The 13,375-nt window shown below is 41.4% G+C and overlaps 1 protein-coding gene across 1 annotated transcript in view; it reads left to right on the top strand.

Annotated features, from left to right (window-relative positions):
- The first annotated feature begins 655 nt into the window (after positions 1-655).
- Positions 656-13,375, top strand: part of negr1 (neuronal growth regulator 1) — a 76,677-nt gene continuing 63,957 nt past the window's right edge. Inside the window, exon 1 of the mRNA XM_060067516.1 lies at positions 656-1,259. Coding sequence (XP_059923499.1) covers positions 1,090-1,259 — 170 coding nt within the window. The 5' untranslated portion in view covers positions 656-1,089. The remainder of the gene's footprint in view (positions 1,260-13,375) is intronic.

Below are 13,375 nucleotides of genomic sequence, written 5' to 3'. Positions count from 1 at the left end.
CTGAAATGATGAGAGAGTCTGTCACAGCGAAGACTGTCAACTGTCAAGAATTTACTGAAACAAAGCAAGCAGGAGAAAAACAACAACAACACAACCTAAGGTGTTTTGTTAGCAGCTTCGAGAAGATTTCCATAATTTTTGTACTACATTCATAATGTTTTCTTATGATTTTAATAAAATGGTGATGTTCCTTTCCCTACTTATCTTGGTAAACACGACCGACGCTATGGTAATGAGATAGAGCAACAAGACATGCGTCTTTGACAAAGATCAAGTGGGATTAACTAAATATTAACATGTCACCTCACATTAATGTGTGTCATTTCCATGGTTACGGCTGTCCTAACCCCTGTGCTAGGGGGACAGGCCTTAAGGCTCTGAATGGGACGATGACAACGAAGGGGGGAGGGGGATGGCAGCTCTCGCAGCCCACTTAAAAAAAATATCTATTGTGCTTCTTGTGAAGTTTCGCTTCTGCTCATCTGCGCTTGCAGCGCTTTCATCCTCGAAATATACAGCATTTGCAAAAAAAAAAAAAGGGTGACATAACTTTGAAGAAAAAAAAACACTCGACCTACGGCATCCAACATCCACTTCCACGTTCCGGATGTAAATTTCCTTGCACAGGAATACGGGGGGGGGCGGTGATGTCTCTCAAATGAACGCCATTAATTTCTCATAGGTCGCGTATGTTGTATCATCATTACCTACAGCCGCTCAAACGGCTTCATCAGAAACCACTGGGAACGGGTTGCCCGGGAAACGGCCGCATGGCAACAGGATCAGCGCCTGGGGGTTGTCTGCTTCTAGGTCTGCTCCCATTTTACACAGCGTCTCCTCCTCACTAGATGGTGTGCGCGCCACTGGAGAGCAGTCTGCACTTCCCCTCGCTCCGTGGGCTGACGTAGGAACCAAACAAACCCGGGAAACTATAGCAGCACCGCCGCCACCACCACCACCACCAACCCATCGTTTTTCTTACGGAGTAAAAACAAGATAAAAAAAACAACAGATTTGACGACCAGGGTTTTGCGTGCAGGTTTTTATTGAGAACAACACTTGGGGAGACTTGGGTGCAGCAGTTCTGTGATGGACATCATGTTGGCGGTGCAGGATGCGTGCGTCTCCGGTCAGTGGCTCACCGCGATCCTGCTCAGTGTGTGCTGCTTTCTCCCTTCATGCTTGCCCGCTGGACAAACGGTGGACTATTCCTCGGTGGAAAGTGTGGTGAGCAGACAAGGCGACACGGCGATATTGAGGTAAGGCGATACTAGGCGATTCAACTTTCAACGCGATTTTCTCCCCCTCGCCCTCAGTTCAGTTCGCTTCCAAGACGTGTGTTGTCGTGCACGCAGTTGTGTTGTGATGTTTAGCAAGCAAAGTGAGTCAAATCACCCCACCACGTCACTCAAAACAGCGGTCTTTGTCGTTGTATTTCACTTTGGTACGCACTTCGGTGAGCGGTGGAGCGCTTCATGCCTGCGATCTGCACAACAGCCACACATCGGTGCACTTGTTTTCCCTCCGATCCGCTCCCCTCCTCGGGTCCGTGGAGGCGACACATCGGTGCAGCTGCACTTTGCAACGCACTTTCCATCCTATAGGTTAACGTAGGCGATAGGACAGCACATCCCACTGAACTCCCAAGTTTTACAAGATTCGTCCCCATAGAGAAAGGCATATTCAATAAAATGCAAAGTGCAATGACAAGATTGAATGGATTTGGGTTCCGTTGTTGCAGAATATATCTCACATTCCACGTCGTGGTACAGATACTGTGGATACTGTAGCCCTGATCGATGGGTTTATAGACTAACCCCGATATCCCTAATAGGGCCGTACCACTTCTATTTGTTGAACTTTTCAGAATAAGTGCACACCGTGCATCGCAGGAGGAGCTGCTGTGGCTCTCTCTCTACCCCCGTCACTGAACCAGCTCCCACATCGCAGTTCCATCCTCCATCACGCAGGGAGGGATTTGCATACTGCCATCTATCTGCCTCTGTGGCCCGCGATGGGGATGGTGGAAAACATATATTAGGAGTGGTTTAGGAGTGGCTGATCGATTCAATCGAATGAACGGACGACTGCATTTGGGGAATTTATACTTTAGGAGTGAACCAGGGATTAAAACCCTACATTTTGTCACACGATTTACTTAAAGTTGGACTTGGCCAAGCGCTATTTGCACAATTGCCAACCCTTTTATGTTTTCCTTTTTTGGTTTCATGATTCTTCAAGACTACATTCTCTGTTGAAAGGCATTGGTATTATGTTGGGATTAAGGAAGCATTGGTTGGTGATTAGATAGGGCTTCCGTTCTTGATTCGGGATAAGATTTGTTATTTTTGTGTTTTACATAATTTGCTTAGCTGTCAGAAGAAATGAAGAAAGACAACCTCTTTTGAGGAAAAGCTGCGTTAGTATTACATTGGGTGCCCTAATTGAATATACATCCTCTTGCTTTCAACAGTTTTAGGCATACTGGGACATGGATGACATTCTGAATACTGAAACATATCTCTCTTGCCTTTCTGCCATCGGTGCATTATTGCAGATCTGCAGGCTACACAGACAGTATGGCATTGAGTGTAGTAATGGCCCTCATCTCAGAATTACCTTAGCAACAGCCTACAAGAGCTTGTTATAATTATTTTGAGCTATATTTCATTTGTGCCAAAGGGCTTTCCTCTCAGAGTCTCTCCTGCATCCCTTTTGAGGCCGGCCTCCCTGTAGCGTCTAATTCCCCGGTTGTCAATCTGGGTTGGCTGAGAACAGGGGGACTGCCTAGGCCTCAAGCTCACTGCCTCACTGGGCCACAGGTTATCTCTGTCTGGGGTGAACCAGCCCAACAAACAAGTGTTTCCTCCAATGTATGGACAAATACGCTCCCAGCCTGGTCATGTCTTGGTCGGTGGTGCTGGCAGCCAACGGTTGAGGAACAGGAGGCAAATGGGGAATTCTATTTGTTGCTCTTTTTGTTTCTTTGCAAGGTTGTCAAGGCTAATCAGCAGCGCTGTGCAATGATTGCAAGGGGCCTTCATGTAAAATAGTGCCTTGGCCGTGGAAAAAATGCTATATATATATATATATATATATATATATATATATATATATATATATATATATATATATATAAATGCCTTTGTAAAATAATACAAATAAACTCTGTCATGTTAATTAATTGGCATAATTGGTAATTGTATGTGTAAGGCTTACTTTAAGATGGACACATGGGACCTCAAATGTTGGCTAGAGTGGGGTCTTTAAAGGAGCTCTAGGTAGGATTAACGGCTATTATTTGAGTGTACTTGAGTAGAAATGCCAAAGTCATCTTTCAGCTATTACTGAGTGAAATGCCCTGTCGAATATCCATTGCGAGTTGGATGCGCTGCGGCCTGCCACTGTGTAAGCCAATTTAGATATTAGAAACTGATAATTTCTGACCAATCAAGGCATCTCTTCTGTGATTGATTCCAGGAATTCATCTTACCTGTCAATCACAGGTGTGTGAAATGCAACACGTCTCAATGGCGAAGATGCATAGGGAGGTAGGGGGCAGAGAGTGAGGAAACATTAATAAAATCAAAAGAAAATTAAAACATTGCTCAAAAGCTCCTGAACAGCGATGCGTGGTTTTTTACTTGTGCATGGCGGTGCTATTGTCGCTGTGAAGTTATACGGCTGTTTTCTGGAAATGTATTTCTAAACAATGCATAATGACACTATATATTGTTCGCTTCCCTGCTGCTCTATTATTTATCAGTGTACACAGTGGGAACAGTTTTTTTGTAATCAAATTGCCGTAATTTTTCAATCATTGTATAATAACAGTTGTACGGTTTCCCTTTATTTGTATTTCATTGTTGGTACATTAATCAGTGCATTCAATGCGACATGTTCAATAAAATATGAACTCTGTTAGTGATAACAACCTTATTTTCGTCCCATTCCTTGCAGAGGGTCTGGCTGTACCATTTTCCCTCATATGGTGCAGCCCTAAATCTTACCTACTGCAGCTTTAAAACACCTCAATACCTGTGAAAGCTGAACAACAACCAGAAACAAGCTTGTTTGTTTGTTTGTTTGGCATGGAATTGCGCAAAAAAAAAAGCTGTATTCAATCATCATGGTGCAACCAAATTGAATGTGAATCAATATAAATGAGCAGCCAAACACAATAAAACCATGACTTTTCAAATGGCAGGGCAATCCATCTATCCCATAGCCATTCATGTGGTCACAATTGTAGTAGTGACTGTATTTTTTTGCACAAATATTTGATAAGCCACTTCTGCTTTGACCAAGGATACATGGTCCCTAGAGACTGCAATATAACATGCCTATAGCCCTCTAAGCTGGCACACACACACTTAACAGCCATCACCCCCTGCCTTGTTGATTGGCTCAGCGCCCTGGTCAATCACAGCTCACTTTCCTTTAGCTCTTTCTTTCTTTCTCTCACTCACTCATTGAGTACATTTTTTATTCAATGGATTTGGTTTGTTAATATCTGAATAATTGAAAATATTCAACTTGAAAAGTAGACCTGCACTGCACTTCCTTCCAGGAAATAAGGTGAATTAAATCAACCTTGCCCTTTCTTAATTGCATAAATGGGATTATTACGGTTTAAGTTTTTAATTGCATTAGGTCTCAGGAGGGCGACAGTGAATACCAAATTGTGTTGTTTATTTCAAGGAAGACTCGATTCCTAGCAGCACCTATGAGCCTAATTAATTGGCAACTCAACAATAGGATAGTCTGTTCATTTCATGTGGCAGGTATGAGTACATCTCCCCTCTACATACCTCAGGCATTAGTCCTAAGTGCTCAGCCATTTACAATTTCCTTTTGAAATTGCAGACAGAAAAAAACCTGGGAAGTGGCTCTCAAGACACTCTGTCAAATCCTAAGACTATAAAAAGGCAATTTTTGCTGTGATTCCAAAGCTGATTAGATAATTTTTTTTTTTTTTAAATACTGACAAGGAGCACATTCTTGGATTATCCCCTCACAGACACGTCCACTTTGTCACACAATAATGATTTTCATACCTTTTCGAATTCTTAATGCTGCCTTTTGGTTTATTGTTTCAGCTTTCGGAGACAAAGGAATGGCCTCTGGTCTGCATTTCTATCTAAATGCTCCGCCCTTTCGCATATAGGTTTAGCAGCACATCCCTTTATATTTTGAACCATTTGTGGTTTCTATCTCCTGTCGTAGTCTAAACAAGTGCACCACTGTTTGAAAGAATGCAATTCTTCCACCGGGAGTGTATTTTCTGCAGCCCTATGCTTTTCTTCCCTCCCCCGCTCTGCAGAGCTTTGTCATTTGTTTCAGTCTGACAATCTTGACTCATCACCGGTAAATGACTGATCAGGCCAACATTCTAGCCAGACAGACAGCCAAATGAGCGGAACCCCCCCCCCCCCCCCCCGTGCTGTCCAAGCGAAAACGCCAGGTATCGATGTCAGCCGCTTTCACAAACAGCAACAGTACAAGGTTACCCAACTGTAATTTCAGCCTTGATTTAAAATATAAAGCGTATCATGTTTGTTTTCTGTAGCGTCGTGGCTTAACCCACTTGGGTGCCATTCGTCAAGCACAGTGATGGCTTTCGTTTCCCAATTTCCCCACTTTAACCAAGCCTTTAACCACCACGCCGCCGTTGTTCCCAGCTTCTGTTAAGAAAAATAATGTAAAGCGATGTTAAGTGAACAAAACAAAAGGTGGAGGACACTTGAGCTTCACTTGAAAGGCAGATGAAGCCCAGAGAAACACGGCACAAATAAGATGATCAAATCTTATTTCTTTATATCTAGTTTGACAGTTGGCCCTTAGCTATGAAATAATGTGCCATGCTGGAGGCTTTCTTCTCTGTAATGGTGCAAAATTGACCTGTCACTACTCTCAAACTCTGGTATTCGTATAAATGTAACATCATTGCCTGGTGTCAACAACAGGCGACCAGTTGATGAAAATCTTTTCTGGCTCAACAGAATTGTGTCACACCGGTTATATATTTATTTTTTGATTCATTGTGGCTGGAAAAACATGTAATGTATCATTTAAAAAACGTGTTGTTATTACGGCTCCCTTGAAAGGTCTTGACATTTGCCATAGGCGTCAGTGCGTCACAGCCTGCTTCAGACGGCACTTTCCAGCCTCATGTCTGACTATTCCCACCTCCGCATAGATACTATGCTAAGCATAAAATAATATTAAGTCAGTCTTGAAAGTTTCCGGAGAGTGCAATTTTTAAAGAATGAATTTTATCTCTCATACTCAGGCCATAAGCAGAGTCATGGCTGGGGAACATCCTGTTTATTTTCTGCTTCTTCAGCATGTTTTTAATTAGGCCACGTTCAGTTGCTGTATGAGGTGAGTGTGTGTGTATACGGTGCACTCCACAAGACCTTGTTTTTTGGGATGATAGCAAATAGTGGCTTCTCTGAACTCGTCAAAACAGCTGCCATAATGCAACAATCCAGGTTTATCTCACATGACGCACCTCAGGGCACACCTGAATCTGTCGCTACTAATTAATCACCGGCGTCCTCCTCCAAGCGGCCCTTCGTTGCAGGTTCAATGGGCCTGTCGGAGCAATGCTGGGCGTGGGTTTATATTTTTTCCATTTGTTTAATCCCACCGAAACTCATTTCTTTTTAAGGTTCTTCCTCGCTGTCATCTCTCTTTCATTGAAGGCCGTGTTGCAGGTTAACCGGAAGGTTTGATTAATGGGTACATAAAGCACACAATATGTCCTTCATAAAATGTCTTCAAAATAGTGTTAAAGTCCAGTTTTTGTCATTTTTGGTAGTCATAACATCGGCATCTAAGAGGTGGCAAGAACCACAAGTAACATGTATGATGGCCCACAGCCGTATCATTTCGAACCCGGTCAGACGTGAGAGGGCGAATGAGGAATTGCCAAGAACCGTCAAAGCCAATTAAATGCATGGTCAGAGGAGCAACGCAGCAACGAGCTCTGTAGCTAGTCAATGAACAGCAGTGCATAAAATAACGACACTTTTATTTATTTTTACTGTCAGTGATTAGCACAGAGTGAAAGTCAACGTTTTCTTTAAATCTAGTGACAGCGATAATATCGTTCAGATAAGTACCGGTAAACTTAGTCAGAAGATCTAGAAATAGAAGGCAAAATGCTAGCTGTGTGCTAATTTGCCAGTCCCACCTGTGAAATCCCCCCCAGATAATCCCTAATTAAATCTTTCCCCCAACGCTTTTGATAATCTGATATGCTATAGTATTGTAAAGCAACACTGACATAGGAGGCTGCATTGGCTAAAGTTGTTTGGATGCACGTTGATTTATAACAAGGAGAGGCAAAGTTGTGCATTACAATGCAAACACGACAATAATTGGCACCAATCTGGCAGGTAGCCTTTCGGACACGCAATTAGTGCACTTCCAAATGAGTGCCTGCAAGTATGACCGATCGTGGTCTGACATTATTTAACCATTAATCTACCGCACATACGATCAGACAGATGTACATTGAACACATACACAAAGCGCATTCGTCCAACTCCGGTCTCGGGGGCTATTCTCCACTATTCACGGAGAATAATTGTTTTAGTATACTACACGTGAACACTCCAAAAATAATAAGATAACACTTTTTGACAGGCGGTTTGTTTTATTAGCAGACTTTTTGCGATGAAAACAATATCCTGAGTTTGATATCTCAATCATGGGATATTGCCCAATATCCCGAGGTAGCGAACCAATCAAATTGCCTGGTTCTTAGGAGGTTCACTTCTAGCATATACTAACTATATCTATCTATGTATTTATCCATGTATCTGTATAATCTGCTGAACAATCTCTTATTATCTCTTATCTTGTCTCTATTCTCAAGGGTCTCAATGCGGCTTTGGTCCGTGTCTCCCCAACGTTACGTCATGCAATGCATTCTGAGGGAAATGAGAATCAATCGCAAACCGCTAATATAGTTCCTACTTTTTCGTATTACATTCCGTTTTGTGATACCTAACAACAGTTGTTAGGTATCATTGTAACAACCAGCAAGCAAATTGCACAAATTTGTTTGAAAATTAGCCCTGCAACACGGCCTTTAAACATAATTCCAAAAGTCTTTTCGGTATAGTTACCTTAAGCGAGAGCTGTTACCTTAAGTAAGCGTTTCCCAAGGACTGCGGATATAGCGGATGTCCTTGCCATTTAATGTGGCCTTATTCTACTTCTGCTTGGTTAAAGTAGAGCATTTCTCATATTATTGAAATTGGTGTCCATTTTACAACACCTGCTCATTACTATTTATGAACTTGTGAAAAAGAAAAGGTTACAAGGTAGAGTATTACCGATTCAGGCTCCCCATGCTAGCCTAGGACACAGGCAAAAGGATAACAGTCTCTCCACGTAGTCCTCCACCCTTGGAGTCAACATGCTCCACCACACCACAGCATCCACTTGAAGCTCTTAACATGGATGTCTAGTGTCAAAAACCTTTCATGGATCATTTTTTCCTTTTCTTTTCTACTGCCACTAGGTGGGAATCCTGATCAGTCCAAATCTCTTTTTTATCCATTTCGCTTGACATGTTGCGAGCTTGGTATTTCAATTGAAAATAACGAATGAATTCAAGCACTCAAGCACTTTGCTGGCGGTTTCAATAGCAAAGGTTGTTTTAATCGTCATATTAAAAAAAAGGGACAATGGGGCTTGGAATGGGGATAACTTATCTTTGGAGCACATAGCTGCGTCGTGTCCAGCCCTCCCCTCGTTTCCCCCTACCGTCTCTGGAACACCACTAACTCACTGGTGAAATCAAAGGCTTATTATCAGCTGTAGTCAAATGGATATGTTGAAGTACACTTACCTTTTGCAGAATCACTTGAAAGTGAACAGGAGTTGGCTTTCGTAAAAAGAAATACTAATATTCCCGCCGCAGTTCTGACAAATGTCACATTGTAACTAGGTGTTTGAAGGTGGATGCTTGGTGGATGCTAAACCCAATAGTTAACTGGGTTTTGTCTCTATTTTCTGGATATGCTTAGCTTCTGGGTACTCAAATATGCCTGCTGTGAGCCATTCTACAAATGGCTGAGGTGTATCTAGCCTCCTAATTTGTTCAATCCAATACATTGTTACTTTTCCAGGAAGTGATTTGGTATTTCTAACTGTTAATATATTTATATTAGCACTAAGGTGATAGAGTGCGTTGGTGAAGTCTAAATGGAAATGCCTTTCCTGGTGTGAACCCCTTAAAGGTAGACTCAATGGGTACCATGTGGCATTTTTTAAACCCATTTTCCTAATAAGCTCATCATCACCAGGGAATATGAACACGGTACCTAGCTTTTATGCCTTTCACATTGTTCAGATCTTTCTATGCCGAATTTCAGCCGTGTATAATAATGAGAGCAACATTCTTTGCAGGCTACACATGATAGCCTTTATTATTTATAATAAACTTCAGCATTGCTCAAGTGCAATTGAAATGAATATGTTTCATGAGTTAAGCAAAGCAATGCCGTGGTATCACTCCAATAGCAGCCCATCCTTCCAATGGAACACTGTTACGCAAGAACATTTTCCTGACACGACAATTCAACTATTAAGGACAACATCAAATCAATGTCTTCGAATCTTTGACGAAATGTGAATGGTCAAAGATTCGAGGTCACCCCTAATGCCAACCCTATAATTTAATTATGTAACATGAGCATAAGGTCAAGAGTGATGGAAGTCAGATGATTCATGATTATAGCGACTTTCATCAAAAAATCTCCAGCTTCTCCAGTGAATAATATCGACAAACAATGTTGACATGGTTACACTTGATTCACAGGGTTTCATCACAGTGTACCGGCCAAATTGATTCCCAAGAGAATCTTTGATCAATCTGTGAAGAAAAAGGAAGATAAATACTACCTCTTTTTAGCATGGTTGTATAGGTTTGCTTGGGTTTATTCATCACATGTATGCCTAATCCATCGTACGTGTACGACATGTTCCCTAGGGAACCAAGAGCATACATGAGCAAGTTGGCAGCGGGGAAGAAAGACATCACAGGTTTCCTTTGGGAAATGATGGGGGTGGCGTAGCAACATGCTTCAGCCTCTTTATGTGAGCTTTTGAAGTGACCGCAGGTAGACATTGCATTTCTCCTGTTAGGAATATGAGGATAACATTGAAACATGTTGACACGCAGCCTTCTGCTGAACACAATACAGAACATTACAGACGATGCTTTGGGCTACAGGGAAAGAGGGCTCACTTTATTTGCCAACATTCGACCAGATGTTGTCATCGTTGTTGTCGTAGTCAGCCTATAATGTAACTCATAAAGAAAAAGCGGTCCGTCGCAGTTTAAAAAACGCAAGCATATTTTGTTGAGTATATATTTTCACAATAAACACATACATAATATTGTTTCAGTTACATCAGTTACAATACAGGACAGTGTTGTCAACGTGTGTTGTCAACGTTTTTTATGATTGTATGATTTTTTTATGATCAGCTCCGCTGTTTGTACCCTTTGGAGCCAACACCTAAAATGTTATGGCTGGATTACAGAGAAAATAGTTAGGAAGAAGGTGCTGGAACACCATAGAAGACGTCTGAAAGTAAATAGAGTACGACCTCTTCCTTCTGTCCTCCACCTGAAGGTCTCAGAGAACCTGGTACAAGGGATAAAACAACCCATTCAAAGTCTCTCACACACACACACACACACATATCTGTGTGTGTGTGTGTGTGTGTGTATGTATGTATGTATGTATATATATATATATATATATATATATATTACACAGACACACACACACTCCCGGTGGTCCAGAGCTAACAGGCTGGCGGTACCTCCACCTCACGTCCGGTTATAACCTCTCTCTCTCTCTCTCTCTCTCTCTCTCTCTCTCTCTCTCTCTCTCTCTCCTCTCTCTCTCTCTCTCTCTCTCTCCTCTCTCTCTCTCTCTCTCTCTCTCTCTCTCTCTCTCTCTCTCTCTCTCTCTCTCTCTCTCTCTCTCTCTCTCTCTCTCTCTCTCTCTCCTCTCTCTCTCTCTCTCTCTCCTCTCTCTCTCTCTCTCTCTCTCTCTCTCTCTCTCTCTCTCTCTCTTCATCTCTCTCTCTCTCTCTTCATCTCTCTCTCTCTTCATCTCTCTCTCTCTCTGAACCGTGCTGCGTGTGTCTCCAAGGAAGACAAGGCCATTTCAATTGGATAGCGAACAACCACTGCTTCATTCCGTAATTTCTTTGATTAAACGAAGGCAGATGAGATATCATATATTACTTTTATGTTTCAAATGCTATCAAACAAAGGCAGACGAGACGTCGTATTATTTTTTCTCTCTGATGTTTTATCCGTAGCAGATGGTCTGTTGTATTTCTGTGACTGGTTACTGATTTATTTTACGTCTCACAAAAAGACGTTACGCTTAAAAAGGTAAATAAAATTCATCATCGATACGAGAAAATGTCAATCAAGAAGTCTGGAAGGGAATTTGATATTAAGGTATCGATATTTTATAACCAACATTGCATTAATCCATTTAGAATTGTGACCAGTTTAAGAATTGAAAAATGGATACCAGTTAGTTATAGCATAGCTACAACTATTCATAGCATGTTACTCTTCTAGATACACCAAATACAATCTATGATACCCTTAAAACAGGGACAACAACCTGCACTACACCGGAGACAGAATCATACCAACTCATGCACAGAGATCACCACGTTCACCGTAGTGCGTTGACTTTCATAATTGGTTTCAAACTTACTTGCATATGGAGTTTTTATAATTTATTTGTTTCTATGTTTCCATGGCTTAGGAATTAACCTTCAACAGCTGTTTCGTTATGTAAACTAAATCGAGCTGATACAACGGTGACATTATAAATAACCTATTTCCAGTGCTGAATAAGGATTAACGAATGCCTCAATTATTTGGATTCACAAGTATAAATACCTATTGTGATCTTGTTCAACTCAATTCAATCGTGTCTCTAATAATAACAACAACTCCATAACAAATGGTGAACATTGTCTTTCATTAAAATCCACGATTGTGGTGGCATTCCACTTCTTTAATGTTTTGCACAGATGGCTCAATTCTTTATCAACGTTTACTACTTCAAACGAGTACATCTGGAGTTGTCTTTTGTATCAGGGAGGTATTTGGGAAAGCCCCAACAATGTCATCAATCACCTTGAACATTATAGCATGTCATCTGAAAAAGTACGCCATAAACGGTCATTCTGTTTTCATTACATGACTTTGTTCAAGCAAACATATTTATCGATATATACACTGAATCTAGTCTAAAGAAACTAATAGCCAAGCGCTCCATTACTTGAGTGGAGAAATCAGTCTACGTATTAATGATTCATTGAATTGATGTAAAGCATAAACAGATCCTAAAATAAAAATGGGTCCCATTAGTGAAGACACGATAACTTCAGTCCCATGTACCCCGAACATTCACCATAAGAAACCCGTTTCATGTAAATTGGCACTAATATTCGGCAGCAAATTCATCAACTGATCTTCGAGACAGCTGGTCATTAGGATTCTAATTTTAGGTTCCTTCTAGTTTGATATTCATAATTCAACTTCGGCAAAGCTCTAGTTGTCTTTCTGCCCTCTTCGTCAGTCAACCTTGTTGTGTAGGCTTTTCTTTTTTTTTTTGCTTCAGACCAGCAGTACTCTGTCAACTTTTCTGAAAACCTTTTTATCGTCTAATAGTTGCGTGTTCTTTCCAGAGTAATCACTGCGGACGCTTTCTCCGCCGTGATATTCAATAGTCATTGCACTTGATGAAAAGCATTGCCCGATCGATGAGTGACTGTTTGAAAAACAAATTAACAACAGCTTAGTGTCCCATATCGCTCCTTATCAAACCATCAATAACCACAGACATGGCTCTGAAGATGAGACTGAAGTCCTCTAGACAACTGGGCCAAAGCAATGAGATAAAACAGGACGATCATTGATGGGGTGAGCTAATCCCGCTCTTATAGAGCCGCCGCAGGGCTTGCCACCACATTCTCTTCCTCCTTGAACGTGGTGTTGCGGGCCAAGCAGGGCCAACTCGGAAAACAAAACTGGCTCTTATCCTGCACCGCAGGACTTGTTTGTAGATGATAGGCCAAATTTGGATCCCCAAAATGGAACCAACAAAAACAATCATCCAATGCATAAAAATAATGTCTTGCCTTTTAAATGATGGTTTGATTGATGATTATTATAATATTAGAAGTTACATTTTATAATTATTCCTATCGAAAATACTTTAATGATAAAATAGGATTACGTCCTGAAAAATGAATCTATGACTCCTGAAGAGCACGCTTTTGCACATACTTAATCGTGTCGCCTTTTTTG

The sequence above is a fragment of the Gadus macrocephalus genome, chromosome 12, assembly GCF_031168955.1.
Source record: "Gadus macrocephalus chromosome 12, ASM3116895v1".
Lineage (NCBI taxonomy): Eukaryota > Metazoa > Chordata > Actinopteri > Gadiformes > Gadidae > Gadus > Gadus macrocephalus.
Note: the sequence above shows the minus strand (reverse complement) of the source record. Positions and strands in the feature narration are given on the sequence as shown.